General features: G+C 41.8%; 1 protein-coding gene across 4 annotated transcripts in view; it reads right to left on the bottom strand.

Annotated features, from left to right (window-relative positions):
- Nucleotides 1-24,220, bottom strand: part of SUMF1 (sulfatase modifying factor 1) — a 98,930-nt gene that overhangs the window by 29,784 nt on the left and 44,926 nt on the right. For 2 of the 4 annotated variants that reach the window (XM_004018312.5, XM_042235925.2), the window contains exon 7: nucleotides 21,875-21,988. The exons of the other annotated variants lie outside the window; for them this stretch is intronic. In XM_004018312.5, the coding sequence (XP_004018361.2) occupies nucleotides 21,875-21,988 (114 nt within the window). The remainder of the gene's footprint in view (nucleotides 1-21,874; nucleotides 21,989-24,220) is intronic. 4 annotated transcript variants of the gene reach the window in all.

Raw genomic sequence — 24,220 nt, 5'->3', positions numbered from 1 at the left:
CACCATTGCAAAAAAAAAAAGAGAAAAATACTTAGGAATATATCTACCTAAAGAAACTAAAGACCTATATATAGAAAACTATAAAACACTGGTGAAAGAAATCAAAGAGGACACTAATCAATGGAGAAATATACCATGTTCATGGATCAGAAGAATCAATATAGTGAAAATGAGCATACTACCCAAAGCAATTTATACATTCAATGCAATCCCTATCAAGCTACCAATGGTATTTTTCACAGAGCTAGAACAAATAACTTCACCATTTGTATGGAAATACAAAAAATCTTCAATAGCCAAAGCAATCTTGAGAAGGAAGAATGGAACTGGAGGAATCAACCTGCCTGACTTCAGGCTCTACTACAAAGCCACAGTCATCAAGACAGTATGGTACTGGCACAAAGACAGAAATATAAATCAATGGAACAAAATAGAAAGCCCAGAGATAAATCCATGCACCTACGGTCACCTTCTCTTTGACAAAGGAGGCAAGAATATACAATGGAGAGATGACAATCTCTTTAACAAGTGGTGCTGGGGAAACTGGTCAAACACTTGTAAAAGAATGAAACTAGAACACTTTCTAACACCATACTAAAAAATAAACTCAAAATGGATTAAAGATCTAAATGTAAGACCAGAAACTATAAAACTCCTAGAGAAGAACATAGGCAAAACTCTCTCAGACATACATCACAGCAGGATCCTCTATGACCTACCTCCCAGAATACTGGAAATAAAAGCAAAAATAAACAAATGGGACCTAATTAAACTTAAAAGCTTCTGCACAACAAAGGAAACTATAAGCAAGGTGAAAAGACAGCCTTCAGAATGGGAGAAAATAATAGCAAATGAAGCAAATGACAAACAACTAATCTCAAAAATATACAAGCAATTCCTGTAGCTCAATTCCAGAAAAATAAATGACCCAATCAAAAAATGGGCCAAAGAACTAAACAGACATTTCTCCAAAGAAGACATACAGATGGCTAACAAACACATGAAAAGATGCTCAACATCACTCATTATCAGAGAAATGCAAATCAAAACCACAATGAGGTACCATTTCACACCAGTCAGAATGGCTGCTATCCAAAAGTCTACAAGCAATAAATGCTGGAGAGAGTGTGGAGAAAAGGGAACCCTCTGACACTGTTGGTGGGAACGCAAACTAGCACAGCCACTATGGAGAACAGTGTAGAGATTCCTTACAAAACTGGAAACAGAACTGCCTTATGACCCAGCAATCCCACTGCTGGGCATACACACCTAGGAAACCAGAATTGAAAAACACACATGTACCCCAATGTTCATCACAGCACTGTTTATAATAGCCAGGACATGGAAGCAACCTAGGTGTCCATCAGCAGATGAATGGATAAGAAAGCTGTGGTACATATACACAGTGGAGTATTACTCAGCCATTAAAAAGAATACATTTGAATCAATTCTAATGAGGTGGATGAAACTGGAGCCAATTATACAGAGTGAAGTAAGCCAGAAAGAAAAACACCAATACAGTATACTAACGCATATATATGGAATTTAGAAAGATGGTAATGATAACCCTGTATGTGAGACAGCAAAAGAGACACAGATGTATAGAACAGTATTTTGGACTCTGTGGGAGAGGGAGAGGGTGGGATGATTTGGGAGAATGGCATTGAAACATGAAATGAATCACCAGTCCAGGTTCAATGCATGATACTGGATGCTTGGGGCTGGTGCGCTGGGACGACCCAGAGGGATGGTACGGGGAGGAAGGAGGGAGGGGGTTCAGGATGGGGAACACATGTATACCTGTGTCAGATTCATGTTAATGTACGGCAAAACCAATACAATATTGTAATTAACATCCAATTAAAATAAATAAATTTATATTTAAAAAGAATAAATAGACATTTAAAGTAGCAATACTTACCACCTAAACAGACATCCACATACAGAGGATGCCTTCAGTAGTTTCTCTGGCTCAAATCCCCTGGGGTTTGGGGATTTCAATCTCAACCTCATACCATGGAAAAACCTGTTCCATTTCATAGACCTACTTTGTAAGGTCTCATCTTCCCTTGTGTATTACTGGAAAGATTTTCAAATACCTCCAAGGGAAAGGCATGCCTCAGAAATAAAGTGATAACAAGGAAATCTAACATCTTCCTTTCATTACAGACTAAATGACAGGTGCAATGAGATCTCAGTAAGTCACAATGTCAGGTGCATAGAAAGTGTCTCTATGTACACACACAATAGCGTGTTGATTTTTTTTTCTAATATTTTGTCATTTATTTATTTATTTGGCTGCACTGGGCCTTAGTTGCAGCATGCTGAATCTTGGTAGTTGGGGCATGTAGGATCTTTTTGTTGTGACATGCGAACTCTTAGCTGTGGCAAGTGGGAGCTAGTTCCCTAACCAGGGATCAAACTCACGCCCCCTGCACTGGGGCTGCAGAGTGTTAGCCACTGGACCAGCAGGCAAGTCCCCTGGTCTTGCATCCCAAGGCAAAATGATGTTGGTCTATTTCCCATTATCCCTTTTCTTGAGCCCCTCATGACATCATTGTCCATTGCACTTACAGTTCTTTCTGCCTCTTCCCTCAGCCTTCACACTCCATTTAGTGTCTCTATCAAATGACAAGCCCCCAGACAGCCTGAAAGATCACACCCCCTCCTCCACCTTCCATCACTCCTTTTCCTCCTACCCTATATGTCCCCCTTCTTCCTTGCTGTGGTATCAAAACGCCAATATTTGTCCCCAGTTCCTGGCTCAGAGCTCCTGAGATCCTTGGAAGAAAAAAGATGAGAATCTCTCTTTTGTTGCCTCTTCTGAGTTGTATGAAGTTGCTCAGTCATGCCCGACTCTTTGCGACCCCGTGGACTGTAGTCCTATCAGGCTCCTCCATCCATGGGATTCTCCAGGCAAAAGTACTGGAGTGGGTTGCCATTTCCTTCTCCAGGGGATCTTCCCAACCCAGGGATCGAACCCGGGTCTCCCGCATTGGAGGCAGATGCTTTAACCTCTGAGCCACCAGGGAGTTGTATACTTTAAATTAAGCCCAGCAATCATAGTACTTTGGCCACCTCATGTGAAGAGTTGACTCATTGGAAAAGACTCTGATGCTGGGAGGGATTGGGGGCAGGGGGAAAAGGGGATGACAGAGGATGAGATGGCTGGATGGCATCACTGACTCGATGGACGTGAGTTTGAGTGAACTCCAGGAGATGGTGATGGACAGAGAGGCCTGGCGTGCTGTGAGTCATGGGGTCAAAAAAGAGTCTGACATGACTGAGCGACTGAACTGAACTGAACTGGATCATAAGTAAAGTGGTTTCCGAGTTTTGTGAGTTGTCCTAGTAAATTACCAAGCCTGAGTGCAGGGATCATCTGAACCCCAAAATTCACATTCTGCCAGGCAGAAGTGTGGGGAGCCTGGGTATCCCATTTTCACCTGGCATAGGAAGTATTAGAAGACTTGTAGGATTACATTCATAATCTGTGGTATCTGTGATAACTCTAGGAGTAAGCATCAGAACTGGACTGAATTTCTGAACACCCAGCTCATGTTAGAGATAAATTACATATTTGGTATCAGGTAAAACACACACACATGTGGTGTCAGAACGGTACAAGAAAAAATGAAATACACTAACACTTACTACTGGTGACAAATTACAAATTGCTTTCCTTCTCCTAATAGGGCAGGCACCTTGACACCACAGACTTTGCTCTATTCCCTGCTTTATTATTTGAACCTTAAACAGAGGCTGAGACTACAGATGTCAATATTATTTGAACCAGTGGATATATGCCTTGCACTTAAGTTTCTATATAATTGCTCTTGGTCAAAAAGGTGAGATTCAACAAAAAAAGAGGGAAAGGTTAGAATGAAAAGTAAGATGGTAGAGACCCCTGTGGTACAATGGGAAATTATATATTTGGTCTTTGTACTGATTCTCCAGAGTGACTTGTGTCTTCTGTGTGCTGATGAGATGACTGGTAGCTGAGGGGCCCTAGGTAAATTCTGGATGGGCCCTGGTCAGGCAGAGAGACCTAGGTACGATTATCAAGTTGGAACATTTAGCTCCACCCCTTGATCTCTGGGGGCTTCCCTTGTGTCTCAGCTGGTAAAGAATCCGCCTGCAATGTGGGGAGACCTGGGTTCGATCTCTGAGTCAGGAAGATCCCCCGGAGAAGGGAAAGGCTACCCACTCCCATATTCTGGCCTGGAGAATTTCAAGGACTGTATAGTCCATGGGGTCACAAACAGTCAGACATGACTGAGCAACTTTCACTTTCTTTCACAGATCTCCAGGGAGGGCAGGGGTTCTGGTGATTGGACCTAACCACCAATGGCCAAGGGTTTAATCTATTACACCTATGTAACAAGACCTCCATAAAACAACCAAACAATGGGATCTGAAGAGCCTGAGTTGGTGGACACATTTATGTGCTCAGAGGATGGTACACCCCACATTCACAGGGATAGAAGCTCCTGTGTGTAGGACTCTCCTGGACCCCACACTGTGTATCTCTTCATCCAGCTGTTCATTGGTATCCTTTATTATAAACCAGTGATAGTAAGTAAAGGGATCTGTGGACTGTTCTAGCACATTATCAAATCTGAAAGGGGGCACTGTGGGAACTTCTGACTTGGCAGCCACCTCAGATAAAAGTGCAGGCACCCAGAGCACCCAATACTTGGACTGGCATCTGAAGTGGGGGCAGACTTGTGGGACTTAGCCCTTAAACCCTGGAGTCTGTGCTGACTCCAGGTGGTTATCATCAGACTGAACTGAACAAAAGATATTCAGACGGTGTCCAGGGAGTTGGCATGGAAAAAAGTTACACATCTGGTGTCAGAAGTGTTGTGGCATTTTTCACAGAACTAAATTTTTTTTAATTTAATTTGTAAAGAAACACAAAAGGCTCTGAACAGCCAAAACAATCTAGAAAAGGAAGCAGGGAGCTGGAGGAATCATGCTCTCTGACTTTAGATTATACCTCAAGGCTACAGTAATCAGAACAGTATGGCACTGGTACAAAAAGAGACACACAGTTCAATGGAACAAGACAGAGAACCCAGAAATACAACCACACTTACACAGGCAATTGATCTATGACAAAGGCAAGAATACACTGAACAAAAGACAATCCCTTCAATAAGTGGTGGACAGCAACATGTAAAAGAATGCAAATGATGTGACTGACAAGGGATTAATCGCCAAAATATACAAATTGTTCATATAGCTCAGTATATTTAAAGAAAAAAGAACACAATCAAAAAGTGGGTAGATCTAAACAGATATTTCTCCAAAGGAGATTTATATATATATGGTAAAAGACCCATGAAAAGATGTTCAATATCATTAATTATTAGAGAAATGCAAACCAAAGCTATGATGCAGTAGAATGGCCTCACACCATCCAGAATGGCCATCATCAAAAAGCTTGCAAATAATAAATGCTGGAGAGGGTGTGGAGAAAAATGAACCCTCTGACATTGTTAGTGGAAATGTAAATTGGTGCAGCCACTACAGAGAACAGTGTGGAGGTTCCTTAAAAAACTAAAAACAGAGCCATCATATGATCCACCAGTCTCAATGATCCAACATATACTCACTGGTATGTATCTGGAGAAAACTATAATTTGAAAAAATACACTCAGGGAATTCCCTGGTGGTCTAGTGGTTAGGACTCTGTGCTTTCACTGTTGTGGGCCTGGGTTCAATTCCTGGTAGGGAACTAAGATCCCACAAACTGCATGGCAAATAAATAAATAAAGCCAAGTTATAGATTTCAGGATTTACAGAAGACTTTTTTAAAAGAAAAAAAAATTACATCCCAATGTTCATAACAGCACTATTTCCAACAGTCAAGATATGGAATGAATTTAAAAGTCCATCAACAGATGAATGGATAAAGAAGATGTGATACATACACACGTATTACTCAGCCATAAGAAAGAGTTAAACAATGCCATTTGCAGCGAAATGAATAGACCTAGACATTATCAACTGAGCGACTTCCCTTTCACTTTTCACTTTCATGCACTGGAGAAGGAAATGGCAACCCACTCCAGTGTTCTTGCCTGGAGAATCCCAGGGATGGGGGAGCCTGGTGGGCTGCTGTCTATGGGGTCACACAGAGTCAGACACGACTGAAGTGACTTAGCAGCAACAGCAGACATTATCATACTAAGTGAAGTAAGTCAAACAGAGAAAGACAAATGATACCATTTCTGTGTGGAATCTTAAAAAAAAAAAAAAAGATACAAATGAACTTATATACAAAACAGTAACAGACTCATAGACATAGAAAACAAATTTATGGTTACCAAAGTGGAAAACAGGAGGAGGAATAAATGAAGAGTTTGCAACTAACACAGATACACTGCTGCTGCTGCTGCTGCTGCTAAGTCGCTTCGTCGTGTCCGACTCTGTGCAACCCCATAGACGGCAGCCCACCAGGCTCCCCCATCCCTGGGGTTCTCCAGGCAAGAACACTGGAGTGGGTAACACAGACACAGTACTATATGTAAAACAGAAGATCAACAGGGACCTTCTGTATAGCACAGAGACTATACTCAATATTTCACAATAATTATATAAGGGGAAAGAATCTGAAAAAGAATATATATATATATATATATGTAACAATCAGTTTGCTATACACATGAAACTAACACAATATTATAAATCAATATTTCCATTTTAAAAACTAAAATGAAATACTTGTTAAAAAATTCTGTGGGGCATATATCCAGAAGTAGCATAGTAGGATCACAGAGTTCTATTTCTAACATTCTGAAGAACCACTATGTTGTTTTTCTAAGAAGTTGCATCACTTTTTTTAACAGCAGTCATCCTTGTGGGTAAGAGGTGGCCAAAAACTTCAGCTTCTACAGTCATTCTATCCAACTTCTCGGGAGGAAGGAAAGAGAGGCAAAAAAGCAGCAAAGTCCCAAGAAAATGGTTAACATTATGACTTATACTATGGTAGATACATATGTTTTATTTGAGATACGGATCATAATAATTGTGAAAACCCATGGCAGTTTTTCAACACAAGGCCATGAAATAACTAAATGCTAAAAACCCATCAACCTAAACACAGAGGAAGCAACTATTGAGAGAAAATAAGTAACATACTAGATATCCACAACCAAGAACTAACTTTCTCATCATCTGCTGATAGTATACATTGCTAAACAGAATTTGTCATCTAATAATGCAGGTAGTTCTTTAATTTCAGAAAGCTTAATATGTGGCACCGCACTCCAGTACTCTTGCCTGGAAAATCCCATGGATGAAGGAGCCTGGTAGACTGCAGTCCATGGGGTCGCTAAGAGTCGGACACGACTGAGCGACTTCACTTTCACGTTTCACTTTCATGCATTGGAGAAGGCAATGGCAACCCACTCCAGTGTTCTTCCCTGGAGAATTCCAGGGACGGGGGAGCCTGATGGGCTGCCGTCTATGGGGTCGCACAGAGTCGGATAGACTGAAGTGATTTACCAGAATATGCTAACATACTACACAAAAGAGCATTCACAGTCTATCCAATCCTGGAGAGGCTGGTTCTGAAGAACACTGAAATCAGTTTTTTTCATCCTAAACAAGGTATAGTATATAGCTGTTGTTAAGTCGCTAAGTTGTGTCCGACCCTTTGTGATCTTATACACTGTAGCCCACCAGTCTCCTCTGTCCATGGGATTTCCCAGGCACGAATACTGGGGCAGGTTGCCATTTTCTCCTCCAGAGGATCTTCTTCACTAAGGAATTTAACCCGTGTCTCCTACACTGGCAGGTAGATTCTTTACCCCTGAGTTACTTGGGAAGCCCTTATGGTACACAGTAGCACATCCTAAAGAAAGGTGACTTCTGGGTCAGTGAAAGTGTACCCAAGATCACAGGGTACAGACTACATCTGCTGAAAGGTCTACTCCACATTCACTCACTTGCTTCTCTCCGAACGATTCTGTGAAACTGTTCAGTCCTGCTTGAAAACAGATATGGCTCTAAAGCTTTTGAGAAGTGAGAAAACTAGTTTATAGTCTTTGTAAGGATTTCGTTTATCACATTCTCTTACACTCACAATCTTCTGTGTTCTTCAGTGACAACTCTTTGGCAAGTTATGAGAGAGTATAAGTGATTCAGTTCAGTTCAGTTCAGTCACTCAGTCATGTCCAACTCTTGCAACCCCATGAATCGCAGCACACCAGGCCTCCCTGTCCATCACCAACTCCCGGAGTTCACTCAAACTCACGTCCATCAAGTCAATGATGCCATCCAGCCATCTCATCCTCTGTCGTCCCCTTCTCCTCCTGCCCCCAATCCCTCCCAGCATCAGAGTCTTCCAATGAGTCAACTCTTCACATGAGGTGGCCAAAGTACCGGAGTTTCAGCTTCAGCATCATTCCCTCCAAAGAAATCCCAGGGCTGATCTCCTTCAGAATGGACTGGTTGGATCTCCTTGCAGTCCAAGGGACTCTCAAGAGTCTTCTCCAACACCACAGTTCAAAAGCAAACCAAATCATATTTTTAGTTAAACATTTTCTGCAAAGAATACTTGATTACTTCCATGATTTTACTTCGTATACTGTGAAAGTAGACAAGTGCTAAGTGCCCAGTTCTGTAAGTTCTGTCACTTCGTTAGAAGCAGTGTCTACTTTTTTTAGTGTGTATAAAGCAGAGACTGTCCACAGAAAGAAGTGTACAGCTGCATGCTACCGGATGTCCTATCTTGTTTCCACATCCCTAAAAAGGTCCAGAATAAGTATCTTTCATGAATTAGATTTCAGAGTGAGCTGTCATTTCATAGCTCACTGAAATTTTCATTGCATATTAAAAACTAGTCATGATTAAGATCTATCAAGTGTTTACTACATAACCACTCACTACACTAAACAATTTCTTTGTGGTATCTCATTGAAATCTCTCAGTCTCTCCACAAGGGGTACTGTTATTTCTCACTTAAAGATGGGGAAGCTGAATGAGGATTTAAGTGACTTGCTCCAGCTTAATCAGCTGGTAGGTGACTAAGATAGGAATCCAGGTCCAACTCCCAAACTGCCTGAGTTTAACCATCATGTTAAACTTCCTCCTCACATATAATTAAAGACATGACCACATATATGTAATTACATGCGTTTGCTTCACTCCTTCACATCTGCAGGCTCCAGAGGGCAAAGGGATCATGTCTGTGTGAGTCCCAGAACCCAGCTCATAAGTCTGGCATTCAGTAGACTGCCAATAAACTTTGCTAAATGAATAAAAGCATATATTTATATAAAAATCACACATATGGATAGGAATATACCTATATTATAAATATGTTCACATATCCACATGAAAATCCTCCCCAGAATAACCTGATGTAAAAGATAATCAGACTGTTCTATTTCTTCTCTTCTCAGTAACATGGTTTAATTTCCAGATCCTTAGGGAAAGAACAAATGAGTCACACTACAGCATAGGGGAAGACACAAAAGGTGAAGCTATAGAAAGGGAAAATGACACCAAATTATTTCACAATTCATTAACAGGCTAAATGTTCAGTGCAAAAACTGACTTGCCAAATCAATAATTTTTAAGAACAATTTAGTGGAAGGAAATAAGAGATTAAGAAGGTAAAAAGGGCAGGAAACTGATTTAAAATCTCAAGATATAAAAAAACCATAGGCATATAAAAAACCATACTGCCTCTCACTTGTTTTTGGAAGAAGCCAAGTATGACTCAAGTATGAAACAAGTATGACTCAGCAATTCATATCTCTTTAAATTATCTTTCAGAGTTACCACACTTCCTGAAATTCCTGACTTAACGGGTGCAGTCTGTGGTAAAATACTACAAGGAAGTAAGCAGCCTTTCAAGTCCTGCATCTCAAATAACATCTGGACACCGGCCAAGACTGTATGAGCTTCAAGATCAGAAGACCTGGGATTTCATCTTGACTCTGCAAACCAAATTCAAAATCTGGGGCAAAGTCAGAACCTCTCTCCACTCTATGAATTATCATAAGAAATGACACTAAGACCACCTGCCTCCTTTTGCACAGTCAGGAATATTCTGCGGGTATGAGAAATACAGAAGAGTCTCTGAGAAAGACGGAGGGAGGCAGAGCACTCTGAGCTCTTTGAGGAGAAAAAAATATATATATAAACGTAAAGAATAAGGACTTTGACTTGGCTCCTCACACAAGCACTAGGTGGCCTTGGGAACCACCATGGCCTTGGCCATGCTGTGGACAAGGGTCTGAGGAACATATGTTCTTCTGTAATCCAAACATGTAAGGCTCTAGAAAGCCAGTGGAGGGAAGGGCTTGGGGGACCGGCTCCAGATTGACAGGGAACACACATTTTCTTCCCAATGCGTAATGATTCCACCTCTGGTTTAGGAGTGCTGTGGTCAAAGTATTTATGACTATAAGCTACTGTATATGAGAAATTGTAAAGAAGAGAATTATTCTGTGTACCAGAATATACACATACATTAACCTTTGCTGACTGTCAAGCATGATGAGACAGAGGCCTTAGCTGAAAATGTTAAGCATAAATTAGGGGCTGCAATACTGGGGGAGTGCTGGAGGATTCACATAAAAAAACAATCTGTCCAGGGAGGCTAGAGTAGGAAGAAGATAGGAAGGGAGGGTCACGGAGGTGGAAGATGGGATGCCAAGCCCGATGGAGAGGATCTGGCTCTGGATACAGCACCTAAGCTTCTGGCTATCGATTCACACTTCAAACCACACCAGGAACAGAGAAGAAAAACCTTAGGCAACTGACCCGTAATGGAGGCCTCCTAACACCTAAAATCTGGTGAGTAACCCCTCTGACCAGAAATGCTGCTCAGACCTGGTCTGTCAGCTGTAGACCCAAATAAATAAGGGAACCAAGTGACAGAGACCCTGTCAGCTCTCCACCCTCCCTTCCCTCTGTTCCCTTCCAGTTAAACAGAGGTGCAGGGAAGGAATAAACAAATTTGAAGGGAAGCCAAAAAAACCTGGGTTTTGGTTCTGATTTCCTAAACATCAGTGAGGCAAAAGCTTCCTAGTACCATGGAAGGAGGGCTTCCCTGGTGGCTCAGCAGTAGAGTCCACCTGCAATGTAGGAGACGTGGGTTTGATCCCTCGGTTGGAAAGATCCCCTGGAGGAGGGCATGGCAACCGACTTCAGTATTCTTGCCTGGAGACTCCCATGGAAAGAGGAGCCTGGCAGGCTACAGTCCATGGGGCTGCAGAGAGTCAGACACAACTGAAGTGACTTAGCATGCACACGCCGTGGAAGGAAATATAATTAGGGATTCTGAAAATCAAACTCTTTGTAGACAAGGATAGTGTGATGTTTATTATCTGCCCCTAGCACAGAGCAAGTGCTCAGTAAATGCTTATTAACAAATAAAGTGGAAGAAAAGAACACAATTTGGTCTAACAAGTAAAAGGACATGCTAAAGAGGAAAGGATTTTCAAAAAGGATGTTCTGACTGAGAGGTGCTTGGAAAGAAATTAGCTCTCTTTTACTGTGTGGCAGATACAGGGTCACGTGCTTGAATCTCTTGTGAATCCTCAGAACAACCCAACGTCCTTAAATTTTCCTGTTACTCCCACTTTACAGACAAAGAAACAAAATCAAAAGATGTCATCCGTTTCTCCGAAGGCCACCATGCCATCAAGGGGCAGAACTAGAACGTGGAACAACAGAGTGTGAATCATTTTAAAATCTGTCCTCTTAAGCACATTACAACAGCTTCTTCATCTTACTACTTCATCCTACTTCATCCTACCTCCCAAGCCAGCACCAGACCCCAGGGCTGTTGTCCAGACTGACTGTGTCCTGGGAATGACTTGCTACATCCCTAGCAACATTTACAGATGAAGCAGGAAGCCAGACAAGGGCAAGATGACTCACCCAAGGCCCCTGAACATTTTCAAGCTAAATCTCAGGTGAAATTCCAGGCTACTAACCTCTGCTTTCATCACCAAGCCATGGTTCTGTCCTTCAGCGCAGCCGGAAGAACTTGACAGAGGATGGCAAATAAGCACATTAGCAAACTCTCCGCCTGTAATGTTTCTGTTATAACCCCAGCCGGCGATGCTGACCTTGTGTTACCCCTATCTTAGAGCAGATGTCTCTCCCCTCCCAGAAGTGCTCTATATTGCAAAACAGAGTTCATAAAGCCCTTTCACTGAGCATGCCACATGAAGGAAGACGATTCACCAGTCACTCCCCTAAGCCCCTAGCTGGTCAGCTAACGGAGATTCTTTACAAAGTTCAGTCATGCCCATAAGGATGGGAAAAACACACCGCAGCAAAGTCAGAAGAAAGAAACACACCCCTCTCACTGCTTTTACTATGGGTATGAAAAGGCAAGACGCTTAGGGACTGAAGGGCAGAGGGCAGCTATGGCTCTGGGGCTCTACTTCAAGAAACTGAAGCTGTTGTTTAGTTGCTAAGTCATGTCTGACTCTTTGTGACCCCATGGACTGTAGCCTGCCAGGCTCCTCTGTCCATGGGATTTCCCAGACAAGAATACTGGAGTGGGTTGCCATTCCCTTCTCCAAGGGATCTGAAAGCAGCAGAGTAAAGGATGAAAATCCTTTCTCTGCTGACCATGAATTCCTCACGAGGCCACACCCTGGCCTTCCTGCGTTTGGATGCCAAGGACCTGGCACACAGCTGCTGCCACCCTTCCTAAGGCCACCTCCTAAGAAAAGCCTTCTCGGCTCCAACCAGCAGAGAACAGAGCTCAACAAGGCCCCATAACAACCACATCAGCAGCAACTCTTTCTGAAGATTGATTTATTTATTTTTGACTGTGCTGGGTTTTTCTTGCTGTGAGGGTCTTTCTCTAGTTGCACCGAGTGGGTGGGGGGCTACTCTCTAGTTGTGATACATGGACCCCTCACTGCAGTGGCTTCTCTGGTTGTAGGGCGCAGGCTCTAGGGCACCCGGGCTTCAGCAGCTGCTGTAGAGCATAGGCACAGTGATGGTGGCGCGTAGGGTTAGTAGCTCTGCGGTATGTGGGATCTTCCTTGACCCGAGATCAAACGGGGGTCTCATACACTGCAAGACAGATTTTTAACCACTGGACCACCAGGAAGTCCCAGCAGCAATTCTGACCACAGCACATCTTGATTTACCTGATCGCCACCTCTCCCTAGACTAGACACTCCCTAACAGGGAGGCTATCTTGTGCATCTTTGCATCCCTGAGAGCCAAACAGCCCCACAGCACAGTAAGTTCTCAGGAAATGTGGGCTGAACCCATGGCTGTAGGGCTCTGCCATCAGCCTTGTCTCATTTATGCAGCTATCGATGACAAAAGAAAAAAAAAAAAAAACATCTGAACTGGTTGATTCTAATAAGTTGGAAGGGAAAACCACTACCATAAATGGCAGGGCTGATAGTCACAATGAAGTCTGTAAGCTGTCTCTCAAGGCTGAAACCGATTTAAAAAAAAAAGGAATTTGATGGAAAGAAGAGATAGGCTCTTCATTACATTTCAAAATAGGGCCACTAAGATAAGATTCAAAACAGTTTAAAAACTACCTATAAATAAATGCATAAAACACAGCTGTATAATAACAATATTTAAAGAGACTCAGCCTAAAGTCAATAGACATGGCAGTGGGGGGCAAAGTGTGTGTGCTTAGTCGCTCAGGCATGTCTGACTTTTGTGACCCTATGGACTACAGCCTACTAGGCTCCTCTGTCCCATGAATTCTCCAGGCAAGAATACTAGAGTGGGTTGCCATGACCTCCTCCAGGGGATCTTCCCACCCCTGGGACTGAATCCAGGACTCCCCCATTGCAGGCAGATTCTTTACCACCTGAGCTACCAGGAAAGCCCAAGAATACTAGAGTGGGTAGCCTATCCCTTCTCCATGGGGTTTTCCCAACCCAGGAATTGAATTGGGGTTTCCCACACTGCAGGAGGATTCTTTACTGTCTGAGCTGCCAGGGAAGCCAGGAGGAAAAGAGGAAGTACTCTTTGGCTACTGCAAGGTTATGAGAGGCCAACGGTGAGATGCTGCTCTTCCTGTCGCTGCTGCAGCTGCACATGATAGTAAGAGGCCACATGGCAGAAGGGGGACAGAACCAGCAGTGTTGAAAACTGAAGCTGCCATATACCATATGCTTGCTCTTTGCCAAATGTTGGTCTAAGTAGCTACCAACACTCTCTCAATCAGAGCAACTCTGTGAAGTGGGAATCTATGTCCCCACTGATGAAAGAAGCAAACCTGAGTCCCGCAGTAGCTAAGTGACTTTCCCAGGGTCACACATTAACCACAGTGACAGCAACAAAATTCAAAAACCCTTGTCTGGATTCCACTGGCACAGCCCTTAATGGCTACCACAGTCTGAGACCCGATGACAGAGAAGGAGGGAAAAGGATCGCTGCACTATTATTTGCATCTATCAGGGAAAATACAGATAGAACACTGTGTACATTTCTGGATGCTCATTTAGAAAGGGGGACTTTTTTCCCACTCACATTATACAGAGGACTGTAACCCCAGTTGCCCTGGATTAGAATCCAAGTTATTCCAGGTGCAATTGAAAGAATGGGGATGTTCATCTAGAAAGAGAAAGATGAGGGGGCACAGGCTGTGACTGTTTTGGGGGGTCTGAAAAGCTTGCATGCACAAGACAGAAGCCATGTTCTGTGTTCTCACCAACTGTACAATGACGACCAGTGAGCTAAAGCTCTGGGGGTGAAAATATTCGGCTGGCCATGGAAGAACATCAAACAGTGGGCACATCTGATGACACAACTAGATGGCCTAGGTAGCAGAAAGTTCTCGGGCCCATGACGTTTGAAGCTCAAGGATGCAGGACCAAGGTGTCACCGGGATCAAAACAGGGGTCCTACAGTGGTAGAGGCTGGAGCTTTTCATTTCCCACCAAGATCCACTGGTCCTCCAAACTAAGAGAGGGGCCCATGATATATCTGGGTGTCCCGCTCTGTCTGCTCAGGAAGAGTCAAGAGCTATAACATGAGACTCTGGAGGTAATATTATGAACAAACAGCATTTTTACCACCTTCGAAATAGCAACTGGAATTAGCATTCACTCTTTTCCAGCAAGAAGCGTGTGTCCAGATACTGTGTTTGAAAATGCGTTTACAGGATCTAAATATCTGAGCCATATATACTCAAGCTTATCTCCTCTATTTCTCAACAGTTTTTTGTGGTTGTTGAATGACCAACCTCGCTCCACAACCACAAAGAAAAGTGGCTATAGATCAACATCAGCTGTTCCTATGGAACAATTTCCATCTTCCACTAGGGAGAAGAAGATGAAATTCTTTTCATAAACATGGCCTCAAGGGATTGATGTTTTTTGACCATTCTGCTTTCCCTTTGGGAATTTTTAAGTATAATTTACAACCATAGTAATTTATTATCAAGTTTAAACTTCCTTAATATTTTCAGGTCTTTTTCATTCTGAACACCGGGTTACTTTTCCATCAAACTGATTTATTCTAAACTGTCCTCATTGAAAATATGTGAATAAAGGATCCTATGTGAGATAAAAATCCTTAATCAACGTCTCCATAAACTACTACCTAGAAGTGGTATTCTAGGAATGTGAGCTGCAATGACTTGGCTGCCAAGGGGGCAGTTGATGGGTGAGACAGTCTCAACTCAGGAAGATGTGATATTTACTGTCTCTTGCCAGGATGAGACAAGGCCAGTCTCATGCCATAGACAGAGGAGGTCTGGCAAACAGGCTAAGCAGGAGTCTAACATTTCTGATGCACAAAATTCATTGATTCATATAGTGGTATGTGGCCAGAGGAGGCATTATTAGGACGAGGAACAGATAAATGCAGAATTTAGAGGATGGACAAATGCAAGTCCAAGTACTAAGTCCAATCACCCCATGGCAAAAACAGGACTGACCATGAGGCAATATGTGGTCCATTTTGACCTCGGGTCAGAGGTTGACAAGTGTCCTGTGTGACAGGCAAGGGTCAGAGGTGTGTTCTTCAAAACAAGCAGAGTGCAAACTCCAAACCACAGCCAGCACAACAGGAGGGCTTATGTTTTCTCTGGTCAGTTCCACACCACAACACCGCAGCCTTGCAAAACAGAACACATTTCCCAAAATGTCTAGAGCTATATGATCTAACTGAACAGTCAAACTCCACATTGACAAAAGCAGAACAAACAGAATCTTTGGCTAATAGCGTCTGACAAGCATCAGGGATTCATTCAGAGGAGGAATACTTTTCGGGAAACTTTATTCCCAATGGGCTCTAATGAGCCACAAAGCGAGATTTTCATTGTAAGGATGACTATGTGATATGTAAACAAAAGGTAAGGATAGGAAGAATATTAGGCATTCATTATTTATAAACATCATTTTCTCCTCCTCTGCTCCCAAAGGCCAACATTTCTTGTTAATTCTGCTGAACAGAAGCATGTATTTGTGTGTGCACAGTTGTTTAGTCATGTTCAACTCTTTTGCAACCCCATGGACTGTAGCCCACCAGGCTCCTCTGTCAACGGGACTTTCCAGGCAAGAATACTGGAGTGGGTTGCCATTTCCTCCTCTAGGGGATATGCCCAATGTCTTTTGACGCTGAGATAGAACCCACGTCTTTTGCACTGGCAGCTGGATTCTTTACCACTGAGCCACCTAGGAAGCCCGAAAAGAAGGATATAATCTTCCAATTATGTAGCAAAAAATAATTAAGAAAAAAAAAGTAAGTCACTAGCACAATAGTACTTTGGGGGTCTAAAGTTATATTTTTACATGCAACATTATCAGATCTAACTTGCCAAAAATTTCATGAGATAGGTATATAATTATTCCCAATTGTATATAAGGAAACTTAAGGTATGTCCTAAGCTTAAAGAGATTCCTTTAATATCAAGTGGTAGAGCTAAAATCCACATTACTTTGACTAATTCTAAGGCTATATTTCTTTCCCTTAGGATAAAAAAAAAGCTGCCCAAATGAAACTGCGTACCTTAAGTGAGAGTGGCAAATATATTACAGATTACTCCATCCTTTTACATCACCAGTAAACCAGGGTACCATGGTACCCTGGGTATGTTACTAGGGTAGTGAAGAAAGGATGTATGTGTGGGAAATTAGGATGCTAGATAAGTTCTATATAGTCTTTGACTGAAAGTATCACACACTTCTGGGCGATTCCCATGTGGCTCAGTGTTAAAGAATCTGCTTGCCAATGCAAGATGTGTGAGTTCGACCTCTGGGTCAGGAAGATCCTCTGGAGGAGAAAATGGCAACCCATTCCACTATTCTTGCCCACAGACAGAGGAGTGTGGAGGGCTACAGTCCATGGGGTCACAAAGAGTCAGACATGACTGAGTGACTAAGCATACAAGCACCACCACACACTTCCAGAGATTAATATGGGTTTCTAGGTAAAGTAGGAGAAGGTAATGGCAACCCACTCCAGTACTCTTGCCTGGAAAATCCCATGGATGGAGGCGCCTGGTAGTCTGCAGTCCATGGGGTCGCTAGGAGTCAAACACAACTGAGCAACTTCACTTTCACTTTTCACTTTCATGCACTGGAGAAGGAAATGGCAACCCACTCCAGTGTTCTTGCCTGGAGAATCCCAGGGACGGGGGAGCCTGGTAGGCTGCCGTCTATGGAGTCGCACAGAGTCGGACACGACTGAAGTGACTTAGCAGCAGTAGCAGCAGCAGGTAAAGTAACTGCAAAATAAAACACACATACATGCACACACACACACACACACACACATACACACACACACAAATTACTTCTTAATTGGGTTAAAAAAGTAGCATCAGCAGCCACACTCTGGATTGCACCTGTGTAGAAAGACAGGCTATCAACCTAAGCAGTTTCAAAAATTAAACACATGCATGCATGCACACTCCCCAGAACGTTCTACCAGGCAAGACCAAACTGACCCTCACTCCATATGGCCAAATACCTCCGCCTCTCCCAGGATTTTGTGTACAAAGCATACAAGGTGTTACTAGCCAATAAAATAAACACTAATGATTAACTTTTGCTCCCTGGAAGTCACTGAACAAGAAAAAGGTATTCCCTGAATAGCCTCTGCCTACAGAGCACTGACTGTTCCCAAGTTCTCCAAAGAAGCTTGAAAAGTATTTGCCATTATGAGTTAGTCTTGGAGCTAAAATATACACATGACACTGAAGAGGTCCGTTCCTGGGTTGAAATGTTTACTTTGGTTCAAAACTTACCCTGAAAATATTATGTTTTTAACTAGCTTTTCCTTTTGAAACACCTCCAGTATGAACAGTGATCAAACTCTCTTTGATTCTAGGTATCTGGAACTGGCTTTATTACAGGATCAGGTTCTTTGCTAGGTGCTGGAGACACACAGCCCGTAGGGAAAAAAGGCATATAAATTAAGACCTCGAAGAGAAATGGGAATTTAAACCAGCTCAGGTGAGAACTATCAAGAGCTGTGAAGAACTGCTGAGCTCAAATCCCAGACTGAAGACAAGGCCAAAGAGGTGAGCTTGTTTTCTCAGAGGTCAGCTGATTCCAGCTGCAGCAAGCATAATACTGAGAAGCTGAACAGAACTTTGCAGAGACTCATGGGCCCCAAGGAAACAACTGGAGCTTAGGGCTTCCATGGCGGCTCAGCTGGCAAAGAATCTGCGTGCAATGCCGGAGACCTGGGTTTGATCCCTGGATTGGGACGATCCCCTGGAGAAGGGAAAGGCTACCCACTCCAGTATTCTGGCCTGGAGAATTTCATGGACTATACAGTCCATGGGGTCACAAAGAATCGGACACAACTGAGGAACTTTCACAGGGCCCTCCAAGGAAGAAGAGTCATGGAAACCCCCTAGCCTGCTGGCTGGCACCCTGAAGAGCTATACACATCTAGCCCTCACAGGGACTGAAGCTGAGCTTCAAATCATCTCAATTACTGGCTAGAATAGCTAAGATGATATGTAAGTTTCCAGAAGCAAAGATAAGCCTGCTCCAGAGAAAGATTCCACTCTCCAGATCTCAAACAGTCTCTACAGTTTACCTCACACAATGTCTGGTACTCAATCAAAAATACTGAAGCATATAAGAAAATAAGATGTACCCAAAACCCAAGAACGACACACAACAGAAGCTGGTCAACAGCTATGAGCGTTATCAGATACAGACTTCAATATATGAGGACTAAATATAAACTCATATATGAAGAATGGATAAACAACAATATAGCACACGGAACTGTATTCACTATCCTGTGATAACCATAACGGAAAAGAATATGAAAAAGAATGTGTGTATATGAATATATATAAAGTATGCATATATACTGGAGAAGGCAATGGCACCCCACTCCAGTACTCTTGCCTGGAAAATCTCATGGAAGGAGGAGCCTGGTAGCCTGCAGTCCATGGGGTCGCTAGGAGTCAGACATGACTGAGCGACTTCACTTTCACTTTTCACTCTCATGCACTGGAGAAGGAAATGGCAACCCACTCCAGTGCTCTTGCCTAGAGAATCCCAGGGACGGGGGAGCCTGGTGGGCTGCCGTCTCTGGTGTCGCACAGAGTTGGACACGACTGCAGTGACTTAGCAGCAGCAGCAGCAACATGCATATATACATATATATGAAAAAGAATATGTGTGTGTGTATATATATATATATATATATATATACACATAAACTGAATCACTAGGCTGTACAGCAGAAATTAATATATTATAAATAAATTCTACTTCAATAAAATAAAAAAATATATATATATACCTAATGACTAAAAAACCATAGTGAGATAGCAATATACACAGACTAGAACAGCTTAAATTAAAAATACTGACAAATATCAAGTGTTGATAGAGTAGTTTTTGTTCTTTCTCTTTGGTTAAAAGAAATACAGTAAATACAATAAGCTGTCAGTATATGTTAAATCGTAATGGCAGATACACAGGTCTCTGTTACGCTATTTTCTGAACTTTTGTAACGTTTCAAAATGAAATGTTGAAAGGAAGAAAAAGCTGTGGTCATTGAGCGATCAGAAACGGCTAAATTATTTTAGCCTTCAGAAGTCATGTTCAAGAGTCTGTACTTCATTTATTCTTGAAACAGAGGAGTGAGAGCGTAAAACATATTCTCTATAAAGATCATTCCAGCTGCAACAGAACAGAAAGAATGAAGCCAGGGAGCTCAACTGGGAGGCTGATGTGGTAATACAGATGAGAGACACAGCGGCGCTGGTTGTAAAGATTTGAATGATAGAGTCTGAGTTTGCAAGGGAATTGGGGTTCAGTCCTCCAAACTGATGAATTTAATCCCAGTCAAATCAGGAAGCAACTGAGGCCTTTGTGACAGAAACCTACAAGGCTAATGATTTATAGAGCAAAGACAACATCCCAGATCAGAGCCTGGGACTGTGAAAACAAGAATATATGGATTTTTCTGTAAATCCTTAGAAGCAACACAAGCAATTATAAAACTGAAAGCTAATAAGCACTCAGCTCGACAACAGATGGTCACAGAAATACATTCACAACTTGCCAGAATTTTGAAGCCTTGTGCACCCTTTCCAAACATGCAGATGCTTTCATCTAAGGGGAGGAAAAAAATTCTATTTCTGCTTCTGACAGCAAACGCCAAGTCACATTGTGCCAGTAGAGAATGGCATCTCCCAACCTCAAACCCACCGAAAATTTCACAACCTTATTCTCATGTTGGAGAGATGGGTTGCCTTTGACCACTAATTCCACCAGCCCTGCCAAGGAAAACAAAGAGGAAATGACCATTTCTGAAGAATTCAGCTTTTTCATCTGCCCCCAAGAAAGGAGATTTCTGTCTATAGATTATTCATGAGCAACTCATGTGTTATTCTGTGAAGAAAAATCAAGCATATCACACAAATTTATGCCTAAATCCTGAAAAAAAAAAAAAAAATGGCCCGAGGCACAGAGTCTGACAATTTCTTCAACTACTCTGAGCTGTTTAACCTTCCACTGAGAAGATATCAAAGAATTAATTGTCTTTATCATTACCTTTTGTAAGTTTTCAAGAGGTTAAGGTTTAAAATTAAGCATATTAAGTTCCCAGTCTAGCTAGTTTGGGTATAAATATATATTCCTGGATCTGACTTATGAATGTCTAGTTTGCTAGAGATAGGATTTCTAAATGGCATTTCCCCCCCAATCTGTTCACACAAGAAATACTCAGACATGTTCTTTTTAAAGGAAATACTTCCCACCCGCACACCTAATTCTTTTAGTGTCTAAATTATTATATATGCTGAGAGAGCTTGGCTTTAGAGGCAGAGTAGCCCACGAACTGCAGTCAATAGTCCTCCCATGGCAGAGAAGGTAAAATTTAACTTAGCTTTGCTACATTCCCAAGGTTTATGAACTGACATACTGTGGAGTTCAGGAAATAATCACCAAATGACTCAACTTCCTGATTCAGCATTCACCCAGAAAACATCCTTCTCATTTTCTTCAAACAATGTTCTTCAATCAAAATTTCAGCCAATGAAAACTCAGGCAATTAGCAGCATGATAAATACCACCTACCAGATCTCACTAGCTATTAACAAACGTTAATGAATTTTGCTAGTTATTTATATATCTCATCACTTTGATCACATTTATGAGGCTGAATATAATTTCTAAAGTTATAGGCAGATTTCCTCAAATCATTATCACCGAAACGATCCAGCAGCATATAAAAAGTCCACAGACATTTCTACACAATGCCTTAAGGTTGGAAAAAAAAAAAAAAAAGATGTGCTTAATATTCCTTGGGGAAATTCCAAGATTAATTTCAATAGTACATAAATAGCCAAAACACACGAAATTCCTACCATAATCTGCCCAAAGGATGGGTGTAACCTTTTCATAATACATATTCTGAGACTGATACTCACTGGGTTAATCGTTTCTTCAACAGAATGGTGAACAGTCCACCAGTCTGAAGTCCACTCCCAGGCGTTCCCTACTATATTGTATAAGCCATAACCATTGGGAGGAAAGGCGTCAACCTAAAAATTTAAAAAAGGGGGAAATGTTGTCAATCTACTCACCTTGTCTAGAAAGCCTCTTTAGTATAAAAATGCACAAAGACCTTGTACTTCAAAGTATGAATATGAATTTTCATTCCAACAGTGAAAATACAATCTGGCCAATATAAAAACAGAAGATATTTTTCAGCTTTGAGTTCTCAAAGGGAGTTCAGAAACCTAAGAAGAGTTTATGTTACATGGTAAGAAAGTCAATGAAATAATTCTTAATAGAGAGACTAGTATTGATCACAAGTCAAATCTGTATCTCATTGAGAAGTGGCAGGTAAATTATCTGTAGACCTTCAGAAGTGTAAGAGAAACGGCATTATATCCAGTATCAGTCTTGTCATCACAGCTGAGCTCTGTTGGCCACAACATCTTTAGGCACGGAAAGACCTCAAGCCAATTCTGTCCTCTCCACCAGCCCCCTCCAACTCACCAGCTTATCTTTAAGCCTGAGTCATTATTATCAAAACACATTATTATAGAGAAACTGCAAATTCATTATCAAGTGCTATCTATAAAACAAAGAAAGTTTGCAGTCCCTGGGACCTGGAAGTATGTGGCAAGCTGCACAGGCTCTTCAGCCAGCAATTACATCACATTTCAAAGGTAGATCAGACAGTCTGCCACATAATTATGTCACAGACATGGTACCAAAGTGCAAAGCTTGTGTACAAAGGAAGGTGGGGAGGAGGACCAGAGAAAAACCTTTGACTGAATAGTAAATGCATACAGAACAAGTTTTGCTACTTTAGGGACTCAAAACTTTTTGCTAACATATTTTATGAGAAATGGTGATACATGAAGGAAACTTTTATTTTTAAGTGAAAAAAATATTATCATTGAGATTCTTTTTAAAAAATCTTTTTGTAAGTTCATGTTTTTTCTCAATTAATGAAGTAGAACTAAAAGGAATAAAATTAATTTTCTATTTGGCTTCAGAAGGTTTTAGATTTACACATAAATATGGAACCATCTGATATGTGGGCAATCCAGGGCACTTCAATAAAGTTATGACGCTACTCAGAAAAAAAATTAATCCAGATGATGAGGAAAGCTGAAAATTTTTACCATTCTGCTTCCAAACTCAGCATTCATTATGGAAACAGCAGTACCTATTCACTGCTTCATTCAGTAACTCCATGCATGTCGACTGAAGGCAGAAAGGGTTTGATGACATAGACGTGAAAGAGTTTTAATGAGGGAGAAAAAATGATGATGCCAAAAATTAAAAACATCCAATCTAGAAAAGCAGGGTGGGATTAGTAGGGTAAGAGAATGAAAGAAAATATGCAGAAACTCCCTAGAGGGAGAGATTTCGAGCTGAAGATGAACCCTCCTCCACAAAGGTAGAAGCATCTTATGGGACTCAAAGTCGGAGGTCAAAGGTCAGAGAGACAGTGAAGGAGAAGGGGTCAAAGGCATAAACTGTTCTTTCAAAAATTTGGAGATAATGAAGAAGAATAAGACAGAAAAATAGTTGGAAGGAAAAGAAGAAAATAATTTGTTTAAGCAAAAAGATGGGAAGGAGCAAGGGGCATGAGAGCAACTGAAAGATGGAATGAACGATAGTGGAGAAGTGGAGGGAGGAACCATTTCTCAGGCTTAGAGAGCAGACTAACGGAGGTCAGCCAGCCTAAGGTCTTCCTTACATGACAACACACAACAAACGCTGGGCAAGCAAGTTAGCCTATGTGGTGCTGTTAAACCCTAAGATGAGGAAACATCAATAACAGCATCTACTGAAAGGTTTGAGGGGTCTTCCTTCTGTAAATAACTGGATGTTTAAGTGAGGTAAAATCTGGAGGTCACCACTCCCAAAATTGCCACATGAGAGTATAAAAATTTTAACTGCTCTTTGTTCAGTTAATCACACCAACCAAAACTTCCTTCCAGAAAGCTCAGAAGAAATACTTCCGACATGTTTATTTTCAGGTGAATGAGCAGATATGCAAGAAAAGTAAAACTACTAATAACTTACAACAGAGGCCCAGTAAAACAGAAAACCAATTATTTAGGTTCACTGTGGTCAGAATAGTTCACTCAATTTAAAACCAGAGTGAAACTAATAAAACAGCAGGCGAGGGAGCTATTTCACTGTAGTCCATCCCATCACTGGAAGTTTGATTCCTGCTCTCAAGGGACCAAGGCCTGTGAACACAACAAGGAAGCTAAGGAGGACCTGAGATAAACAGTCCCACTTTAAAG

Source organism: Ovis aries, chromosome 19, assembly GCF_016772045.2.
Source record: "Ovis aries strain OAR_USU_Benz2616 breed Rambouillet chromosome 19, ARS-UI_Ramb_v3.0, whole genome shotgun sequence".
Lineage (NCBI taxonomy): Eukaryota > Metazoa > Chordata > Mammalia > Artiodactyla > Bovidae > Ovis > Ovis aries.
The sequence above is the reverse complement of the archived record's forward strand: the minus strand, read 5'-3'. Positions and strand labels throughout refer to the sequence as shown.